This window comes from Scylla paramamosain, chromosome 47 (genome assembly GCF_035594125.1).
Source record: "Scylla paramamosain isolate STU-SP2022 chromosome 47, ASM3559412v1, whole genome shotgun sequence".
In the NCBI taxonomy this organism is placed as follows: domain Eukaryota; kingdom Metazoa; phylum Arthropoda; class Malacostraca; order Decapoda; family Portunidae; genus Scylla; species Scylla paramamosain.
This window is the reverse complement of record NC_087197.1, coordinates 4910480-4932500: the sequence shown is the minus strand read 5'-3', so window position 1 is coordinate 4932500 and position 22021 is coordinate 4910480. Positions and strand designations below refer to the sequence as shown.

General features: G+C 48.8%; 2 protein-coding genes across 2 annotated transcripts in view; both read right to left on the bottom strand.

The window, feature by feature from the left end:
- The window catches only part of LOC135094934 (zinc finger protein 296-like), a 72182-nt gene that overhangs the window by 29432 nt on the left and 20729 nt on the right, over positions 1–22021 (bottom strand). The gene's annotated exons all lie outside the window — the stretch shown is intronic.
- On the bottom strand, positions 11470–19332 carry LOC135094871 (zinc finger protein 513-like). The gene is given in 8 exon segments (XM_063995345.1): positions 11470–12432; positions 12862–12980; positions 13069–13143; positions 15465–15640; positions 15753–15959; positions 16340–16687; positions 18910–19020; positions 19022–19332. Coding segments are annotated over 8 exon segments (1773 nt in total). The 5' UTR covers positions 19205–19332; the 3' UTR covers positions 11470–11878.

The window sequence follows — 22021 nt, the reverse complement described above, 5'->3', positions numbered from 1 at the left end:
TGTCATGTCGCGTGTTGGGGGTCATGATGTGGGTGGGGGGGTTGGGGGGGTTAGGAATTAGAAGTAATCCATTATTTCTATTACACTTTTATTTTTTTCTCTTTCTCTCTCTCTCCCTATCTCTCGTTCTTCATTATTTTCTCTCTTTCTCTTTCATTAGTTTGTTTATCATTACACATTCTCTTCCCTCTCTCTTCATCTCTTTTCTGACTCTTCAATGTTTTCTCTCTCTCTTTCTCTTTCCACTTTCATTTATCCTTTTGCATTATTTATATTTTCCCTCTTCACTCTCTTTTCCCTTTCTTCACTTTTGTTTTCTTTCTATCTCTTCAAAACTCTCCTGATCTTATTTACCCTTCAGGTGTGTGGACGCAGATGTAGAAGGGTTGATAATTAGGTGAGACAACAGGTGTGGAATATACAACCAGATGTGGAAGGCGGGAAGGTGTGTGGAAGAAGAAACAGGTGTGTGTGTGTGAAATAATTAATGCTTTAGAGACAGATGTGGAGTGAAAGACAGATGTGTGGACTGTTAATTAAGGCTTCTAGCAGGTGTAAGAGGTGTGGAATAGGTGTGTAAGGTGTTATTTGAAGATTTAAACAGATGTGGAGGGAGAGGCAGGTGTGTGGACTGCTAATTAAGGTCTCTATCAGGTGTAGAAGTGTGGAAAGAGGGACAGGTGTACAGAACAACTAATTAAAGCATGGCAGGTTTGTAGGTGGCAAGACAGATGTGGAAAGTAGTAATTAAAGTATAAAACAGGTGTGTGGCGTGTTTTCAGGTGTGTACTCGTTTTGTCACGTATGGCGTTGATTAAAACTCTACAGGTGTGTAAATTTGCAACCGCGCAGGTGTGAAGAGCAGGTAGACAGATAAGGAGGCAGTTAATTATGATAGACAGGTGTGTTGGAGAGCAAGGTACACACACACACACACACACACACACACACACACACACACACACACACACACACACACACACACACACACACACACACACACACAGGTAATATGTTCAGGTGTGAAGCAGGTGTGGCATCTTACCCTGAAGGAGGAGGAGGAGGAGGAGGAGGAGGAGGAGGAGGAGGAGGAGGAGGAGGAAAAGAAAATAGTGGAAAAGAAGGGTAAAAAGAAAAATCACAAGAAGAAGAAGAAGAAGAAGAAGAAGAAGAAGAAGAAGAAGAAGAAGAAGAAGAAGAAGAAGAAGAAAACTGAGAATTTGAATAAGACAGAACAAAAAACAAGAAAAAGAAAACAAAACAGCATAGAAACAAACAAAAACACAATAAGAAGAGACGAAAAAGAACGAAAAAAACACAAACACACCAACGAAAACAAGAAAAAAAACACGAAAAGAAAGAAAAGAACTACAGAAGAAGAAGAAGATGAAGAAGAAGAAGAAGAAGAAGAAGAAGAAGAAGAAGAAGAAGAAGAAGAAGAAAACATACAGAAAACCACATGACGAAGAAAAAGGAGAAGACGAAGACGAAGACGAAGAAGAAGAAGACGAAGAAGAAGAAAGGCAGAAAACCACACGATGAGGAACAAGAAGACGAAGAAGGCATAGAAAACGAAGACGAAGAAGGCACAGAAAACGAAGATGAAGAAGAAAACGAACACGAGAGCGTAGCAGAGGCAACTTAGCGACGCGTCTCATGAGTGGAGGGGCGGCTTGTGAGAAGATTCTGAGGCTGGAAGACGACAAGCGGCTGGGGCGGGGGCAGGAGGGAGGCGTGGGAGGCATGGGCGGAGTGGGAGGAGGCATGGGCGTGGCGTGAACGTAGGTGCCTGTCCAGATCACTCTTCTGTATGGCGGCGTAGGAGCACTGGGGGCAGCGATAAGGGCGCTCTCCAGTGTGCATCCTGAGGTGTCTGATCATACTGTCTTTCCGACGGGCGCGGTGGGGACACAGGGAGCACAGGTAAGGCTTCCGCTCCTCCCCTTCAGCGTCTTCTACAGGAGACTCCCCGAACCTTGCGATTACTGATGCCATTGGTGATAGTGGTGGTGGTGCTGCTCCCGTGCCTCGTCTTCCTCCTCCTCCTCCTCCTCCTCCTCCACTTCCTATTCCTATTCCTCCTCCTCCTCCTCCTCCTCCACCACCGCCACTCTGCCAAGACAAGAGCATCGTAAGATATTTTTTTTTTTTTTTGGCTTTCGTTTTCTCTCTCTCTCTCTCTCTCTCTCTCTCTCTCTCTCTCTCTCTCTCTCTCTCTCTCTCTCTCTCTCTCTCTCTCTCTCTCTCATTCACTTTATTCAAATTCTGTTATTTTTTTGTTATATTTTTGTCACTTTTTTTGCTTCTCCCTTTCTTCCCCACCCCCTTCCCTCTCTCTCTCTCTCTCTCTCTCTCTCTCTCTCTCTCTCTCTCTCTCTCTCTCTCTCTCTCTCTCTCTCTCATTACCATTCACTTTCTTTCCATTCCATATTTTTTTGTCACAGTTTCCCCTCCTTCCCAAACTTTTCCCCCTCCCCCTTTCCTCTTAAAATTTCCCCTCCCTTCTCTTTTTCCCCCATTAACTTTCCCCTTTATCTCCCTTTTCCCTAAGTTCACTGTGTTCTCTTTCACAAACATTTTTCGTCCCCTTGATCCCTTTTTTTTCCCCTTCTTCCCATCTTCATATATTTTTTTTCGTTTTTTTTTATCAGTTGTTTTTGTCCTCAATCTCTTCCTTAGTGATATGTTTCCTCTGTCTGTCTGTCTGTCTGTCTGTCTGTCTGTCTGTCTGAGCAATGAAATAACACAATAACACAATATATAGTTTATTAAAATGTTACGCACGTTATTTATTTTATAGCAAAACACACAGACGAAACTACGAATAATAATAATAATAATAATAATAATAATAATAATAATAATAATAATAATAATAATAATAATAATGATAATAATAATAATTAATAAATATTCATTTACATGTTCTTAAAAACTGTGATTGTCTTTGCATTACGAGACCAATAATAATAATAATAATAATAATAATAATAATAATAATAATAATAATAATAATAATATTAATAATAACCCCCTTAAAATTCAGATCACGTGATAGAAAACGGAGAATGGCACAAAATATGGCTACTATTTTTTATTTTTTTTTTTTTTTTTTTTGTTTTGTGTTCTATTTTACATTCAGGAGGAGGAGGAGGAGGAGGAGGAGACTGACAATATCCAGTTTATTTCAACTCTTCAAACAACCTCCTCCTCCTCCTCCTCCTTCTCCTCGTCCTCCTCCTCCTCTTTGTAAGTACTGGCGACTTCTTAATTACTTAAAAGTGTGTGTGTGTGTGTGTGTGTGTGTGTGTGTGTGTGTGTGTGTGTGTGTGTGTGTGTGTGTGTGTGTGTGTGTGTGTGTGTGTGTGTGTTTCCTTCATCGTGTTTCTAAGCGCGTGGCAGTGACAAGAACGACGAGAGAAACCAAACAAAAAAATAAATAAAACAAAAACAAGAATCAATCACACAAACGAACACACACACACACACACACACACACACACACACACACACACACACACACACACACACACACACACACTAAACTTTTGAACTTTCAGACACACAGACACGCAGACACTCCTTCAGCGCCTTCTGCAGTCACTCCTGCCCGGGCTGGTGGAGTACTGGCGTGGAGGGCGTTGGGATATGAGACCAAGAGGAAGAAGAGGAAGAAGCACCGGTGCCCCCATAGACGGACACGATGCAAGGGTCAGGCCAGGCGGGAATGGAGTCTTTATGTCTTCGCCTAATATGCTTATCAACATCAGACTTCTGGATCGCTCGGTAGGGACAAAAGGAACACTTGAATGGGCGCTCCCCTGTGTGCGTCCGTATATGCCTTGCCAATGAGTCCCTGGTGGTGGCGCGGTAGGGGCAGATAGGACAAAGGTGTGGGCGGTCTGCAGTGGCGGCGTGTGTTGCGTGTGTGGTGTGCGCCGTCCCTAGTCTGCGCAATGATGCGGTGTTTGCCAAGCGCGCAGCCAGGCTCTCTGATAACCTTTCCCAAGCCCTCTGCGGCAGGTCGGGGCCTTGCAACTGCAAAGGAAATGAAAGGAACCTCGATAAGTTTGCAGTGCAGGGCCGACCTGGCGAGGCGGGGCTGGCTAGGGCGGTCTGGGTGTGTGAAGGCTGTCTAGGGCGGCATACACAGGCGGCGTGTGGTGTGTGGTTACTGAGGGTGGTACAGATAGTCGGTGTGTGTATGGGTGGCTTCTGGCGGTATACACAGACGGTAAGCGTATAGACAGACTTAGCTGAGGTGGTATACAAAAGATGCGTATGGGTGTGTAGGGTGTAGGAACACTGAGGCGCTGTATGGATGTGTGTAGGGGTTTGTATCAATGTGCATAGAATAAGTGCCGGGTTTTGATACGCAGGATCATACAGGGACTGCCACGTGTAGGCCTCATGGCTTCCTGCAGCTTCCCTCCCCCTTTTTTTTCACGTATATAAATGCTACGAGTTTCTATAGGCCATGTGTGGGTGTGTATAGGATGTGCGGGTGTGTATACGTGTGTGTGTAGGGCTTGTATGGGCGCTGACTGGCGACGAGGCGAAGGATTGCCATCTCGGTTTGTATAGGCGGTGTGAGTACAGGGTGTTAAATATATGCACGCACACACACACACACACACACACACACACACACACACACACACACACACACACACACACACACAGGGTTTCACTTCTCCCCCTCTTTCCTGCTTCATTCATTTCCTCTCTCTCTCCTTCCCGCCACTCCCTCACGAGAACGAAGAAGAAGAAGAAGAAGAAGAAGAAGAAGAAGAAGAAGAAGAAGAAGAAGAAGAAGAAGAAGAAGAAGAAGAAGAAGAAGAAGAAGAAGAAGGAAATGATGATGATGAAGCAGATGATGATGGTGATGTAAGAGAGGATTAAAACATGAGGAGGAGGAGGAGGAGGAGGAGGAGGAGGAGGAGGAGGAGGAGGAGGAGGAGGAGGAGGAGGAGGAGGAGGAGGAGGAGGAGGAGGAGGAGGAGAAAGAAGATATACTGCAAATTATGATGAACGAGAGAAACACCTCTGCTGCTTCTTCCTCCTCCTCCTCCTCCTTAAATTCCCCCCTCCCCCATTCCTAATTTACAGTCATTTGGGGGAGGGAGGAGGAGGAGGAGGAGGAGGAGGAGGAGGAGGAGGAGGAGGAGGAGGAGGAGGAGGAGGAGGAGGAGGAGGAGGAGGAGGAGGAAGATAATTTTTTTTCACGAGTACTTATTCTTTCGTAATAATAATAATAATAATAATAATAATAATAATAATAATAATAATAATAATAATAATAATAATAATCTACTTGCATATATTATTTCATCTCTCTCTCTCTCTCTCTCTCTCTCTCTCTCTCTCTCTCTCTCTCTCTCTCTCTCTCAATTATTCACTTCCATTTATCATTCCTTCCTTCCTGTATCAATTATCTTCGTTTTATCCTTTATCCGCTCTTAACCTTGCATCCAGGAGAGAGAGAGAGAGAGAGAGAGAGAGAGAGAGAGAGAGAGAGAGAGAGAGAGAGAGAGAGAGAGAGAGAGAGAGAGAGAGACTCATACGCATGCACAAAAAAAAAAATATTCACACACACACACACACACACACACACACACACACACACACACACACACACACCAAACCACACACCAAAACACATTAATTAAGCGAGAGAGTGACTTCCGGACGCTGCTGACAAAGGCGCTGACGAGGAAGCAGAGGACGCAGAAGGCGGAGCGGCAGAGGGCGGAGGAACCATGGCGGCGGACGAAAGGTAAACATCAGCAGCGTGTTTACTCCTAATATGTTTCTTTAAATCGGTAGCTTGAATGGCGGCGAAGGGGCAGAGGTGACAGCGGTGGGGCCTGTGACCTGTGTGCGTGTGAAGGTGGCGGACCAGTTTATCTCGGGCCACGGCGCGGTAAGGGCAATGGGGGCAAGCGTGGCGTCTCTCCCCCCGGTGGTAGCGAAGATGACGCTCCAGACTCGAGGTGGAGCTAAGGGCCCGGCCACACAGTCCACATACATTGCCCATCAGAGTGGCCAGACCCCGCTGCAATGAGGAGAGAAATGCGTCAAATCCTGCGCTGGTCTGCCTCTGCCCTCTGCCCTCTCTCTCTCTCTCTCTCTCTCTCTCTCTCTCTCTCTCTCTCTCTCTCTCTCTCGATCTTCCTATATTATTTTTCTTTGATTTTTTACTTTTTTTCTTCTTCTTCTTCTTCTCTGCCCTCTCTTCCCTATCTCGTTTTCTCTTTTTTTTTTTGTATTTTTCTTCTCCCTCTTTCTTTTTTTAGTTATTTGCTTTTCTTTCGTCTCTCTTTGGTCGTCTGTGTATCTCTCTCTCTCTCTCTCTCTCTCTCTCTCTCTCTCTCTCTCTCTCTCTCTCTCTCTCTCTCTCTCTCCATTTTATCCCGTTATGGATCTGATTTACTTTTTTCTTCTCTCTCTATCTCTCTCCTCTTCTCCTCACCTCCTCCTCCTCCTCCTCCACTCGCTCCCTCATTTGGAAGCCCCCCTCCTCCTCCTCCTCCTCCTCCTCCTGCAGAAGTGACACGTGTTCTTCCTTCTCTCGCATTTCCTCCTCCTCCTCCTCCTCTCGCGTCTTTCTCCTCTTGTTCCTCCTCTACCACCTCCTCCTCCTCCTCCTCCCCCTCGTTCTTCCAGAGGTACAAATTGAGATGTGTGTGTGTGTGTGTGTGTGTGTGTGTGTGTGTGTGTGTGTGTGTGTGTGTGTGTGTGTGTGTGTGTGTGTGTGTGTGTGTGTGTGTGTGTGTGTGTGTGTGTGTGTGTGTGTGTGTGTGTGTGTTTGCTGATTCATGACATTACAAATTAACTTTCTTTTCGTCCTCTGAATATATATACATACATAATCCCCCCCCCCTCTCTCTCTCTCTCTCTCTCTCTCTCTCTCTCTCTCTCTCTCTCTCTCTCTCTCTCATTAATCACTCGACAGGTAGGAAGCAAAACTCACAGGTCCATTATTTATGTTCTTTATTTGTTTAGTAATCTGTTTATTTATTTGTTTGTTTATTGAAGTATTTATGTATTTATTTATTCATTTATACACGACAGAAAAATAATAACAACAATAACAAAGATTATCCTTACAAATACCGCATAAGGCAATATCTCTCTCTCTCTCTCTCTCTCTCTCTCTCTCTCTCTCTCTCTCTCTCTCTCTCTCTCTCTCTCTCTCTCATACATTTCTCCTGTTTCCTCTTCCTCCCCTTTTACTGTCCTATTTCTATCCTTCATAACGGCCCCCCTCCCCCCTCTCTCTCTCACTCTCTCTCTCTTGAAGTGGCAGAGTTTTCTTTGGTTCTTTGGAATATAAAGGACAATCTCTCTCTCTCTCTCTCTCTCTCTCTCTCTCTCTCTCTCTCTCTCTCTCTCTCTCTCTCTCTCCTTCAGGCCATCCTCCCTACTCAGAAGCGAAACGCCCCTAAGCCAGCCTGTCCTTTCATCCTTCCTGAGAGAGAGAGAGAGAGAGAGAGAGAGAGAGAGAGAGAGAGAGAGAGAGAGAGAGAGAGAGAGAGAGAGAGAGAGAGAGAGAGAGAGAGAGAGAGAGAGGTACTATAGGCCTCCTTCCCTTACTTAGGCCTAAACAGGTAAGGCTTCTCATATTCCTAACCAGGTAAGAGCGCTACTTCTCCCGCTGAAAGACTCTCTCTCTCTCTCTCTCTCTCTCTCTCTCTCTCTCTCTCTCTGGTCCTTCATTCCTACGTCTTTCCACCCTTCCTCCTCTCATCTCTTCATTTCTTTATCTCTTTCTCTCTCCCTTTCTTCCTTCCCTCCTCTCTTCTCTTCCTTCTTTCCTTCCTTCAGTTATCACCTTTCTCCCTCATCTTTCTTCAACTTCTTTTCTGTATCTCTCTCTCTCTCTCTCTCTCTCTCTCTCTCTCTCTCTCTCTCTCTCTCTCTCTCTCTCTCTAGTTCCTCTTGTCCTCCATACTCTTCTTCCTTCTCTTTCTATTCCTCTTCCACCATTTTTTTCTCTCCTTTGTTGTCCCTCCTCCTCCTCTTACTTCTTCTTCAGCAGGTAAAGAAGGATGATGAAGATGAAGAGGAGGAGGAGGAGGAGGAGGAGGAGGAGGAGGAGGAGGAGGAGGAGGAGGAGGAGGAGGAGGAGGAGGAGGAGGAGGAGGAGGAGGAGGAGGAGGAGGAGGTTTCAGTACACCCTTTCTCGTTTCCTCCATTTTTTTCCCTCCCTTCTTCTCTCCAATGTCTATGCTTTCCTCCATTTTTTTCCCTCCCTTCTCTCCAATTTCTCTTCCTACAAAAGATACTTTCTGGAGGAGATAAAAGACCTCCCTTTCCTCCTCCTCCTCCTCCTCCTCTTCCTTTAGATTAGATAGAGTGGCTTATCACAAACCTGCCTCTTAAGGGCCAACAGGTCTGATAATGTTTACTTTTCCTCCTCCTCCTCCTCCTTTAGAGTTGGGGAGGTGCAGAGGCGACACACACACACACACACACACACACACACACACACACACACACACACACACACACACACACACACACACACAGAATGGTGATGGTGGTAGAAGTGGTGGTGGTAGTCGCAGCAGTGGTGATGGTGGTGGTAGTCGTGGTCATGTTGAGGTGGTTTGGTTGTTACAGCATGTGGGCGGGCCCCTGCTGTGGTGGGGGCGGCGGGGGCGGTTGCTGGTGGGGTAGGTGGTGCTGGGGTTGGTAGTAGTGGTGGTGCCGCGCCCTCACGTGTCTGTGCAGCGCGCTGGAGTCCGCGGACCTGAAGTCACAGGCGGGGCACCAGAAGGGCTTCTCCCCCGTGTGTATCCTGAGGTGCTTGTTCATGTCCCCCCGCCTGAAGGCCTTGTAGGAGCACCACTCACAGAACAAGGGCTTTTTTCCCCCCCCTCCGCCCCCCGGCTACTGTTCTGGGCGGGGGGGCCGGGGGGCGCGTCCGGTAAGCCCCCCAGGGTAGGGTCCACGCCGCGCCGCCGCCGCCAATGTCAGGGCACCGCCGCGTGGCTGCAAGGAAACCACCACATCAGGATTCACCACCACACGCCAGCCCGCCACCACCACCACCACCACCATCACCACCACCACCACCACCACCACACAGGCACTGTACACAGCCCTAGCCCTGCCCTGTCAAGTCTACGAGGCGTGGGTGTTGTCGGTGCGGTAGGGCGCGGGGGGCGTGGGTGGGGGACGTGGCAAGGCGCTGCGGGGCGGGGGTCACCTGCTGCACGGTGCCCGGGGTCAGTGTGGGAGAGGGGCTAAGGCGCTCCTGGGGGGCGGCCCTGCAGCGGGGGGCCCTGGGGCGTGGCCTGCAGCGTGGGGCTTGGGACGTAAGGCGCGGCGGGCAAGGAGGAAGGGGACACTTTGGACACAGAGGGCACGGCGGGCACTTGGGGCGCGGCAGGCGCGGCAGGCACTTGGGGCGCGGCGGACACCTGGGGCGGGGACAGTTTGGGCAGAGAGTGAGGGGGCGCAGCCTTGGGGGCGGGGCAGGCTGAGTGGGGCCTGCGGGCCCAGGTCGGCGTACTTAATCTTGTGCACGCCCAAGATGTGCCTGCGAAAGTTGCTCTTGTCGCCGGACATGTAGACACAGAAGGGGCACTTGAAGGGCTTCTCGCCAGTGTGCGTCCTGATGTGCTTGTCCAGGTCCACGCGGGAGCGGGAGCTGTAAGTAGCAGTAGCCGCACGAGTAGTGCCGCTCCCCCGCCACGCCGCGACACCACGACGACGGCGACGCCGACGAGGTCGAAGACGACGAGGTTCCCACGCCCGCCTCCCGCGCCGCCCAGCCCACCAGACGGGAGGCGTCAGCCACAGCCAGCAGCGTCCCCGGCCCACGCCCGCACTGCAACAGACAACCGCCCATCAGTGTCTGCCACACCACCACAACCACCACCACCATCACCACCACCACCACCACCACCCACCAAAAGCGCTAATTAACCCGAGGCATAGGTGTGCGCCCCTTCCCGGGAGCCCAGGTAACTCACGGCCAGCCTATGCACGCCCACACTTATGAGGGCGGCTGGTCCAGTGCCGTGGGCGTGGGTAGGCAGTGGGCGGGGGGTTGGTGCTGCCCCTCCTGCTGGTGTTGGTGCAGGAGCAAGTGCCTGGTGCGGATATGCCTATGCACGTTACTCTTGTGGGCGGCGCGGTAGGGGCAGTGCGGGCAGTGGAAGGGCTTCTCCCCGGTGTGGGTGCGGATGTGGCGCGTCAGATCCACGGAGGAGCGGAAGACACGCCCACACAGACCACACACCATCTCCCGCCGCCAACACCGGCCCTAGAACGAGATGACCAGCCTCACTCACCCGTACTCTGCCTCGCCCCTCTCACTCCTCCTCACCCCTCACCCCTCACCCCACTCTCACTCTCCCTCTGTGGTCCCTTCATTTTCCTCACTCTCTTCCTTGTATCCCTCCTCCTCCTCCTCCTCACGCCCCTCTTCCTTTTATCTTCCTTATACTCTTCCTAACATCCCTTCACCTCTTCCTCCTCCTCCTCCTCCTCCTCCTCCTCCACTTCCTTACACGGTCTCGCTGTTTCTTTTCATCTTCCTCATATCGCTCTTCCTCCTCCTCCTCCTCCTCCTCCTCACGTCCCTCTCACTCTTCCTTATACGAGTGTCTTTGTATTCTTCCTCCTCCTTATACTCCTCTTCTTCCTCCTCCTTATACTCCTCTTCCTCCTCCTTATACACTTCTTCCTCCTCCTTATACTCTTCTTTCTCCTCCTTATACTCCTCTTCCTCCTCCTTATACTCCTCTTTCTCCTCCTTATACTCCTCTTCCTCCTCCTCCTTATACTCTTCTTCCTCCTCCTTATACTCCTCTTTCTCCTCCTTATACTCCTCTTCTTCCTCCTCCTTATACTCCTCTTCCTCCTCCTTATACTCTTCTTCCTCCTTATACTCCTCTTCCTCCTCCTTATACTCCTCTTCCTCCTCCTTATACTCCTCTTCCGTGCTCCTTTCCATTACCTTATTTATCCTTTTCCTTGTACTTATCCGCCTTAAACTCTTCCTTATACATCTTTCGTCTCTTTGTTACGAGTTTTCATCTTCCTTATACTGATTTACCTTCCTTATAGTATGTACTCTTTCCGTGTGCCATTTGTCCTCTCCCTCATATTCCTGTTCCTCTTGGTCATCATTTTCACCTTCCTTATACTCTCCCTTATACTTGTCGTTGTTCTCGTCTCATTTCCTTATGCTACTTCAGAAATGTTTTGTGTGTGTGTGTGTGTGTGTGTGTGTGTGTGTGTGTGTGTGTGTGTGTGTGTGTGTGTGTGTGTGTGTGTGTGTGTGTGTGTGTGACGAAATAGTAGTAGTAGTAGTAGTAGTAGTAGTAGTAGTAGTAGTAGTAGTAGTAGTAGTAGTAGTAGTAGTAGTAGTAGTAATAATAATAATAATAATAATAATAATAATAATAATAATAATAATAATAATAATAATAATAATAATAATAATACAATAAATATAATGACACTTTTATTTACAAAAAAAATTAACAACACCTGTCTGGGATGAAGCAACGGACTTCACACACACACACACACACACACACACACACACACACACACACACACACACACACACACACACACACACACACACACACACACATTACAATGACAAAGAAGCAGCAATTTGAATAGGTGGGGGGGAGAATGAGGAGGAGAACACCACGTTTAACACTTCTCTCCAGGGCGCTCACGCACGCGCACGCACGCGCGCACGCACGCACGCACGCACGCACGCACACACATACACACACACACACAAGAAGCAAGCAAGCACACAGCAAATCACACTTCCTCCGTCAGCCCTTTCGTCAGCAGGCCAGGCATGGCTAACCCTTGCCTCGACCTTACCCTGCATCGCCCCTCACACCCTCACATCACCACACCCTAGCCTTCCTGCGGCGCCTTCTACAGGATATCGCCTCGTGACGGTGCGGGCTACAGTTTCTCCGTCCTGGCCTGGGAGTATGCTGTGAGTCTGGGGGCAGAGGGCGGCAGCGGCGGCGGCAGCGACAGCAGCAGCATTGGCTAGGGACGCAGGGGTCCTCCCAAGGGGCGCCTCCTCCGTCAGGAATAGGTCAGAGTGCACGGTGCGGACGTGCCTGTTGACAGACTGCTTCTGCGAGGCGCGGTAGGGGCAGTGCGGGCACAGGTAGGGCTTCTCCCCCGTGTGTGTCCTCAGGTGGCGCCGCAGGTCATTGGCCAGGCGGAAGCCGCGGCCGCAGACCCCCACACTGGTGCCGCCGCCCCCCCCAGGTCCAGCTCGGCCGCGTCCAGGGGCGTGCAGGGGCCTGGGGGGCGAGGGGCGCGGCGTGGGGAGCGGCCGGCAGCCCCAGGCGGGAGAGGAAGGCGGGCAGGGGCAGGCGACACTCCTCCATCGGTACAGCGCCGCCCCTGCCCCTGAAGCAGAATACCCGCCTTAGTACACGTCCCTCACCACCACCCACCACCACCACCACCACTACTCTACCCACCGCTTAGCCCCTCACCACCACCACCACCACCACCACCACAGGGGGCGTACTGCCAGGCACCTCAGCGCCCTGCCTTCACATCTAACCGGCTCCAGTGTCAGTGAGTGGGGTTTTCAAAGGCTTTCCATGACCACAGTGATAGTTTAACAAGGCTAGTGGTAGTTAACAGTTTCTAATGGAAGGTACTTTGGTTTTTCAAGGGTGTTATCATGATTCTAGTGATAGTTCGACACGGGTTCTGCATCACCAATGGGAAAACACACGCCCGAGAGCCCGACTCATCTCTGTGGCCTTTGAAGACCAACCTTTCAAAACACGGGCCTCGGGATTCAATTATAAGCCCCTTTCTCCCACCAGGACTATTTTCACAGACCACAGCGATGACTAGCCAAGCTCTCATGAATATTCCTCCCCCAGTGAAGATGCAAGACTACTAGCACCACCCCTGGAACCATGGACACACCCTTCAACACCCACACCCCCCACTGGCACCTGGTGAGACACAAAATGCTGAGATGCCTTAGACACAACACAAGCCCTCACCGGTATACCCCACGCCCCGCACACTGCCCCACACTACCACGGGGGCGAGGGGGGGTCAGGTGGGGAGGTGTGAGGAGGCCCCCCAGTCCCCTGCTGCGCCCGGGTGTCAACACTGTGCACGGTACGCATGTGACGGTACACGCTGCTCATCACGGCAGCGCGGAAGGTGCATAGAGGACACGTGTAAGGTTTTTCCCCCGTGTGTGTCCTGACGTGCCGCCTGAGGTCCTCCAGGCGGCCAAACCCACGCCCACAAACCAGGCAGTTCAGCCCACCACCGCCACCACCACGCAGGGTACCCACGCCCGCAGCCCCAAGCCTCGACAGCCAGCCGCCCGTCACCCCCACGCCCACGCCCACCGCAGCGCCCTAAAAGAGAGGATTTGCCGCTCTTTAGCCTCAGATGCTGACACTTGTGGACACACACACACACACACACACACACACACACACACACACACACACACACACACACACAAAGCAGAAGTTAGCCAGTCTTAAGGTAACTCCACCCTCAGACACACACACACACACACACACACACACACACACACACACACAAACACACGTAAATAAAAATTTGTGCCAAAAGTCTTAAGTTATTTTCAAGTTTTGGTAACATTTATTTTTCCTTCAAAGGGCAAAGACTGAAGCTCCCCCCCCCCAACACCACTGATTTGTCGACCCCCCATCCCCCCCCCTCTCTCTCTCTCTCACGCTCTCCTCCCCCACCCCACCCCCCCCCCCTCCTCCTAATAATTCTTCTTCGTTTTCTTTTCATCTTGTTCTTTTCCTTTTTGTTTATTGGCTCGTTCTCATCCTTTTCTTCTCTTTCTTATTTCGTTTTCCATTCTCGCTTCCCTCTTTGTCTTCCTTTCTTCCCTCTGCCTCCCTTCAAGATGGTACCAGTAGTAGTAGTAGTAGTAATAGTAATAGTAGTAGTCCCCCCCTTCCCTCCTAAACACAAGGACCTCGAAAGATAAACAACAGTTTCATTTTGACCTTGCTACACACACACACACACACACACACACAACGGCTCCACACAACACAATTAAGCCCAACTCAAGCCCTTAATCTGAAGGCGCTGAAGGACTTAGGAGGAGGAGGAGGAGGAGGAGGAGGAGGAGGAGGAGGAGGAGGAGGAGGAGGAGGAGGAGGTTTAAAAGAGAGTTCGTTTAGAAATTACGTTTTTATTATTACTATCATTATAATTCTGAACCACACACACACACACACACACACACACACACACACACACACACACACACACACACACACACACACACACCTGCGACTTCAGTATATATTTACAACAATAATTAATAATAATAATAATAATAATAATAATAATAATAATAATAATAATAATAATAATAATAATCATAATAATAATAATAATAATAATAACAACAAAATTTATCAGAATAACAAGCAATAAATTTCTTATTACATTTTTTTTCTTTTTCATCTTTTTTTTTTTATCTTGTGTGTGTGTGTGTGTGTGTGTGTGTGTGTGTGTGTGTTAGCCTGCCTTTCGCCTTGACTGCTGTTCCTCCTCCTCTTCCTCTTCTTATTTCTCCTCCTTCCTCATCCTTTTCATTCTCGTCTTCCTTTCCTTCCTCATTGTCCCTCCTTCAGCTTCCAGTCCCTTCCTACATTCACTCCTTCAACACCAACAAGCCCTTCTGCGCCTCCTTCACCTCCTTATTTTAATACATCCCTTTTTCACCCCCTCCGTCAGCGCCTTCTACGGGCGGGGACGCTGTGGGGTCTGTGCAGCGTGGATCCGGAAGTGGCGGAGCAGATTCCCCTTGACGATGGAGCGGTAGGGACAGAAGGGACACGCAAAGGGCTTCTCCCCCTTGTGCATGTGGAAGTTTTGTCTCACGCCCTTCGGTTGTCTAAAAACTATTCCACCTTGTTGGCAGGTTCGGTCGGACTTCAAAGGATATTTAGTGTTGTTGTTATCCACTGGTACTCCCACTTGTTACTCCACTTGTCTTAGATAGGGTGGAGTGGTTAGTAGAAGGGTGTCTCTTCTTCCTCCTCCACTTGTGTAGTCTTCACGTGCGTTTAGAATACTGCCACTGTCTCGTGCTTCTCTTTCTCCTCCTCCAGTTCTACCTCTACACCTGCTGTCATTTGTAAAGAGAAAGGAACGTATGTGTGTGTGTGTGTGTGTGTGTGTGTGTGTGTGTGTGTGTGTGTGTGTGTGTGTGTGTGTGTGTGTGTGTGTGTGTGTGTGTGTGTGTGTGTGTGTGTGTGTGTGTGTGTGTGTGTGTGTAGTTTAAAATATGCCCTGCAGAATGCCCTCAAAACACCCGAAACGAACCGAACACACACACACACACACACACACACACACACACACACACACACACACACACACACACACACACACACACAACCACACCCTAATTCATCAAATGCTCTTGATTCTGCTGCTGGTAGGACAAAGACTGCTGCTGCTGCTGCTGCTGCTGCTGCTGCTGCTGCTGCTGCTGCTGTTGTTGTTGCTGCTGCTGAGTCTGTCCCTGCTGTGCCTTCGTCAGGTCCTCCTCGTGGCCTGGGTGCACGGCCCTGAGATGATGCTTAAGGTGGGAGTTCTGCGCGGACGCATAGGGACATAAGGGACACTGGTAGGGCCGCTCGCCTGTGTGTGTTCGCAAGTGAAACAGGAGGTGCGCCCTTTGCGAGGCCCTATAAGAACAGTGGCTACAAGGATACGGTTTTCTCGCCAGTGTGGGTCCGAACGTGCGAGTTGAGGTGCACTCGCTGGGCGGCGCGGTAGGGGCAGTGCGGGCAGGCAAAAGGGCGCTCCCCGGTGTGTGTGCGCAGGTGTGTGTTGAGGTGGTCGCGCCGGTAGGTGGAGTAAGGGCACACACTACACGCGAATGGTTTCTCTTGCTCCTGCCCCGCCGCCGCCTGCAAGGAGATGCCCCGATTAGCGACCTGGCTGGCGCGTGTGTGTGTGTGTGTGTGTGTGTGTGTGTGTGTGTGTGTGTGTGTGTGTGTGTGTGTGTGTGTGTGTGTGTGTGTGTGCTTTCCTTTTTTTTGTTTCCCTTTGGATGAGAGAAGCGAAGGTGTATATATTTTTTTCTCTCTTTTCTTTATATATTTCTCTATTACCGGTTGCTAAAGAACGCCTCCCACCCACCCTCTCTCTCTCTCTCTCTCTCTCTCTCTCTCTCTCTCTCTCTCTCTCTCTCTCCTCTCTCTCTCTCTCCTCTCTCTCTCTCATAATCTCTAATAACAAGACGAGACCCCTACTCTCTCTGCCTCTCACGCCCCACGCCCCACATCACTTGGTGGCCTCGGGCGGGGGTGAGAGCAGCAGCAGCAGCAGCAGCAGCAACAGCAGAGTCCACAGGGCGTGCAAGCAGCGCCGCGCCTCCCCTCCTCGTGCAGGCGGAGGTGATCCTGCAGGTGTCCTTCGTCAGGAGTCCTGTAGGGGGCATCTTGGACAGGAGAGGTATCGGATGGAGGCGTGCGTGCGGAGGTGCGTGACCAGGTGGGATCTCTGCGCGGCGCGGTAGTGGCAGGCGGGGCAGGCGAAGGGCTTCTCCCCCCGTGTGTCGCCTGATGTGCTTGGTCAGGATGTAGTTGGTGCGGGCTTGGTAGGGGCAAGTGCGGGCAGTGAAAGGGCTTCTCCCCTGTGTGGATGCGTATGTGCTCGTGCAGGTGTATGCGCTGCGAGGCTCGATAGGGGCAGTGCGGGCATGGGAACGCCTTCTCACCGGGGCGGGGGTGCGCTAGGGCAGAGGGCGTGGCCTTGTGCAGGGCGGCATAGTAGTAGGCCAAGGGCTTATCCGCATTAAGAGCCTGCAAGGAGAGGGCGTGGATTAGCTTCTTGCCGCCCACGCACGCCCATACACACCACGCCCCCTACACCGCCCATTGCCGTGGGTGTTATGCTCGTATGGTCCCTCCTCCTCTGCATTAGTACAAGTATTTTCGGATTCCTTATTGATTGTTTTTCGTCTATATCATTACTCTTCCTTCTCCTCCTCCTCCTCCTCCTCCTCTTCTTTTTACTTCTAGTCTTCAAATTTATTGCCTTTTTTTCCTTTCTATCAGTGTTAATCTCTCTCTCTCTCTCTCTCTCTCTCTCTCTCTCCTCCTCTCTCTCTCTCCTCTCTCTCTCTCTCTCTCTCTCTCTCTCTCCTTTTTTATTTAGTTTATTTGTCGTAGATTATCAAGTAATTCATATTTTTCATATATTTTTACTCCTCCTCCTCCTCCTCCTCCTCCTCCTCCTCCTTTCCGAAGCTATCAACCAACCAAACCAATTTTCCTTCTTTCATTTCTTACTCTTTCCTTGTTCGTTCGTTCGTTTCCCTCTTATTCTTTTATCGAAGTCAATCTATCATTTATCTTTCCCCTCTTTCATTGTTACTTTTTTTTCATTTTCTTCCATCTCCTGTTTTTTAATATTTCCTTCTTACCCCTTTCCCCACTTTCCTTTTCCTTCCCCTTCATCCTCTTCCTCCGTCTCCATCCTCTCTTATCTCCTAGTTTTCTTCCTCTCCTCCTCTTCTCTTCTCTTCACCGTCCTTTCTTACTCTCTCTCTTTCTCATCACCTCTTTCTTCTCGTCCCTCCACCGTCCTCTTCCATTCTTCTTCTTCTTCTTCCTCCTCCTCCTCCTCCTCCATTTCCTCTTCCAATCTTCCTCATCAATCAAAACACCTTCCTCCTCGTTTTCTTTCAAAATTCTCGTGTTGTCATAAGAATTCTCACGTTTTCTATTTCGGTTCCGTTTTCTTTGGCCTCGTTTTTGTTTTGTTTTCATCTTTGGGGGAATGAAAAACTTACACGTACATGAACACACGCACACACACGTGCTTTAATGAATACACAACTGTTTACATATGCGTTTAGTCTCTCTCTCTCTCTCTCTCTCTCTCTCTCTCTCTCTCTCTCTCTCTCTCTCTCTCTCTCTCTCTCTCTCTCTCTCTACGATTTAACTAATATTTTCCTCTATCTATTTATATATATAATATTAATACTGTGTTTTTACGTATGTACAAATCCTTATGTTTATTTTGGCAGCATAATAATAATAATAATAATAATAATAATAATAATAATAATAATAATAATAATAATAATAATAATAATGACGGGTTTTTTTTTTTCGTTTTTGTTGCTGAAATGTTTGTTTACTCATGAATGAATGAATGAATTAATAAATAAATAAATAAGAAAGGAGAATTGATAGATAGATAGATATAGACAGATAGGAATAAATTAAGTGTGTGTGTGTGTGTGTGTGTGTGTGTGTGTGTGTGTGTGTGTGTGTGTGTGTGTGTGTGTGTGTGTGTGTGTGTGTGTGTGTGTGTGTGTGTGTGTGTGTGTGTGTGTGTGTGTGTGTGTACCGTGCTGACCCATGCCTACACCCCATACTAAGCCTACTAAATTAGTGTGTGTGTGTGTGTGTGTGTGTGTGTGTGTGTGTGTGTGTGTGTGTGTGTGTGTGTGTGTGTGTGTGTGTGTGTGTGTGTGTGTGTGTGTGTGTGTGTGTGTGTGTGTGGACGTATTCATTAACGACACCTACACCCATACTGGTCCGATATGTGGATCGTGTGGGTACGTGGGTGTGCTTGGGTGGGTTACGTGGATGTGTTTAGGTAGGTGTGTGTGTGTGTGTGTGTGTGTGTGTGTGTGTGTGTGTGTGTGTGTGTGTGTGTGTGTGTGTGTGTGTGTGTGTGTGTGTGTGTGTGTGTACACCTCATCACATCCACACATGTACCCACTACACCCAATAATCATATGCAGGTGTGTCTGTGTGGGTGTACCTGTGTGTCAGTCACTTCACACCACCCACACACCTGACAGTCGCCGCTCACGTGTGCGTCATCATGTGCAAGTCATACTGGAGCAGGTGTGTGGTGAGGGAAGGGACACTTGGGGCAGGTGTAGTGCTCCTTATCGGCGTGAATATTAAGGTGTCGACGCAGCACGGCACTTTGGGCAGCCGAGTAGGGGGCAGTGAGGACAGGTGAAGGGCCGGTCACCTGTGTGCGTGCGTGAGTGTGCCTTCAGGTCACTCCTCTGGGCGGCACGGTAGGGGCAGTGGGGGCAGGGGTACGGTTTCTCCCCCTGTGTGTTTCCTAAGGTGCATTTTGAGGTTCTGCTTGGTGCCTGCCGCGTAGACACACACCCGTACATTTATAAGGCTTCTCGCCCGTGTGTTGTGCGCATGTGTCGCTTCAGCAGCCAGCGTCTCTTGAAGGTGCTGGAGCAGACGCCCGCAGCGGAACACGCGCTCCTGCCCCTCCTGCACGTGGCTCAGCTGGCGGGGCGGGAAAGGGAGGCCGCCCCAGCTCGCCCAGCTCTGCCTCACACAAAGCTGTCACCCGCACACCCACCTACGGGAGGGAGAGGGGAGAGGGAAGGGTCACTGTCTGCGCGCCCCCGCCCACACCTCCCCACACCACACCCACGCCCACACCAAGGTTACTTACACCCATGCCTCCCCACACCCACACAGAGCAATGTTACTAACCCACACCTACCCACGCCATACCTACACAGACCAAGACTGCTACGCCCCACACCTCCCCACACCCCCACAGACCAAGGTTACCACAGCCACATTTCCGGTCAGCCACACAAGCAGTTGAAGTAAATAGAAGCAACTCATTTTACTGACAGGCCTTCCACTAAAAGTTGCTTCCACCGATTGCTTCACCTTGTCGCCTTGTGTGGAAGAGAACTAAGAGGAAAGGATGTTTTAAGTTTTTCTTCTTCCTCTTCCTCTTCCCTTCCTCTCGTTATATGATGCTCCTCTCTCTCTCTCTCCTCTCTCTCTCTCTCTCTCTCTCTCTCTCTCTCTCTCTCTCTCTCTCTCTCCCCTCTTTCTCTTGTCGTGTCTCTTTCTCGCCTTCCCTCTTGTCTCTCTTCCTCTCCCATCCCGTCCTCTCTCTCCCCTCTCCCTCCCTCCTGCCGTCCCCTCTGCTCCTCTCCCTCCTCCTCCCCAGGCGCCATAAAAGTGTAATCCTTCTAAAGTAAAAAAAAACACGAGCGAAAACAAATGAAAAGTGAAAAAAGTAAAGGCGGAAAAAACACAAACTTTTGAAATTTCCCACAAAAACGAAATTCGCTACATTTTTTTTTCCTTTCCATTGGTGAGAAAATATATAAAAAAAAAAAAGTGTAAACGGAAAACAAATAATATCTTTCCTTTAATTCTCTCTCTCTCTCTCTCTCTCTCTCTCTCTCTCTCTCTCTCTCTCTCTCTCTCTCTCTGGTATTAATTACTTCCAGGGAGCTTTTGATAATAAATAAAAACTTGACAGCAAGTATTGGCCCCGATATCGAGAGAGAGAGAGAGAGAGAGAGAGAGAGAGAGAGAGAGAGAGAGAGAGAGAGAGAGAGAGAGAGAGAGAGAGAATGGTGAAAGGTATAAAGGAAAGAGCAGTGTGTGTGTGTGTGTGTGTGTGTGTGTGTGTGTGTGTGTGTGTGTGTGTGTGTGTGTAAGTGTGCATGCATGAAAGGGCAGCCGCACACACACACACACACACACACACACACACACACACACACACACACACACACACCTGTAATCGGAAATTCCTGAAAGTCTGAGTCACCGTCTCTCTCTCTCTCTCTCTCTCTCTCTCTCTCTCTCTCTCTCTCTCTCTCTCTCTCTCTCTCTCTCTCTCTCTCTCTCTCTCATCCCCTCTTCCTCCTACACTCAATAAACGTTCCCTGATTCAACGTTCATTACGAAAACGTTTCCTAAGTGGGTGTTTAAAGATTGCATCACAGCCAACAAACGTTCGTACATTTAACATTCATATTAAAAAAAAAAAAAAACGTTTCTCAGGTGTTTTCAGTCCTCCTCATCTCTGCCATACACAATTAACAAACGCTCATAAAAAAAAATGTTCTTTAATACCTGTCAGTTTCTTCCTCCTCCTCCTCCTCCTCCTCCACCTCCTTCCCTCCATTACCCCCAATAAACGATAACCAAGTAAAATAATCGATAAATAAATGAATAAATAGTTAAAGATTTGCAGTTTAAAAGAGAAGACAAACAATTTATGATCTTGCACATTGTTTATTTTCCTTATTTTGGTACGCATCATATACCAGCGCAAGGAGTACAGGTAAAATAAAGGACATTCACAAACCCGTAATGAAAGTAAAAAGATTGGTTACTGTGCTTCTTGTAATAATTAACAGGTGTAGAATGAACACTGTACTAGGGAATGTTATACGTAAAGGTCTACAGATAGTTGTATTTGAAAAGGAGTGTCTTGTTAGGTTTTGTCTCGTCTATTTGGGGTTGAAAAGTTGGAAAAGGAAGGTTTTTTTGTTAGTTTATAGCGTGTTTCCTATTTTAGTTTAGTGGACCTTTGAATTACACTGGTGCCTCTCTCTGTAATATTAAACTCCTGGGTGTCATTGTATTTCCCGTTTTCTGTCAGGTTTAGTTTGTCTTGTCTGTCTGAGGGTTGAAAAGGAGGGTTTTTTTTCGTTAGTTTATCGATTTTAGTTCCCATTTTAGTTGAGTGCCTCTTTAAATTACACTGGTGCCTCTCTCTAATATTAAACCTCAAGAGTATTAGTGTATTTCCCGTTTTCTGTCAAGTTTAGTTTATGTCTTGTCTATCTGAGGTTGAAAAGGAGATTTTTTTCGTTAGTTTATCGATTTTAGTTCCCATTTTAATTGAGTGCCTCTTTAAATTACACTGGTGCCTTTATTAAACCTCCTGAGTATTGGTGTACTTCCCGTTTTCTGTCAGGTTGTCAGTCTCATCATTTGGGGGTTTAAAAGGAGAGATTTTCAGTTAGATTGTAGGTTTTGGTTTAGCTAGACTGTTCTTTTGTATTGTTACCGTGCTTAATAGTAAACTGAAGGTACAGAATGAAGACTATGCTTGAAAATATAACAGGTGGTTTACGGGTGTTGGAAAGGAAAGTGTGTGGGGGAAGAGGATGGGGTACTGATGAGTGATAAATAAAGAAATGTTTCGTGTA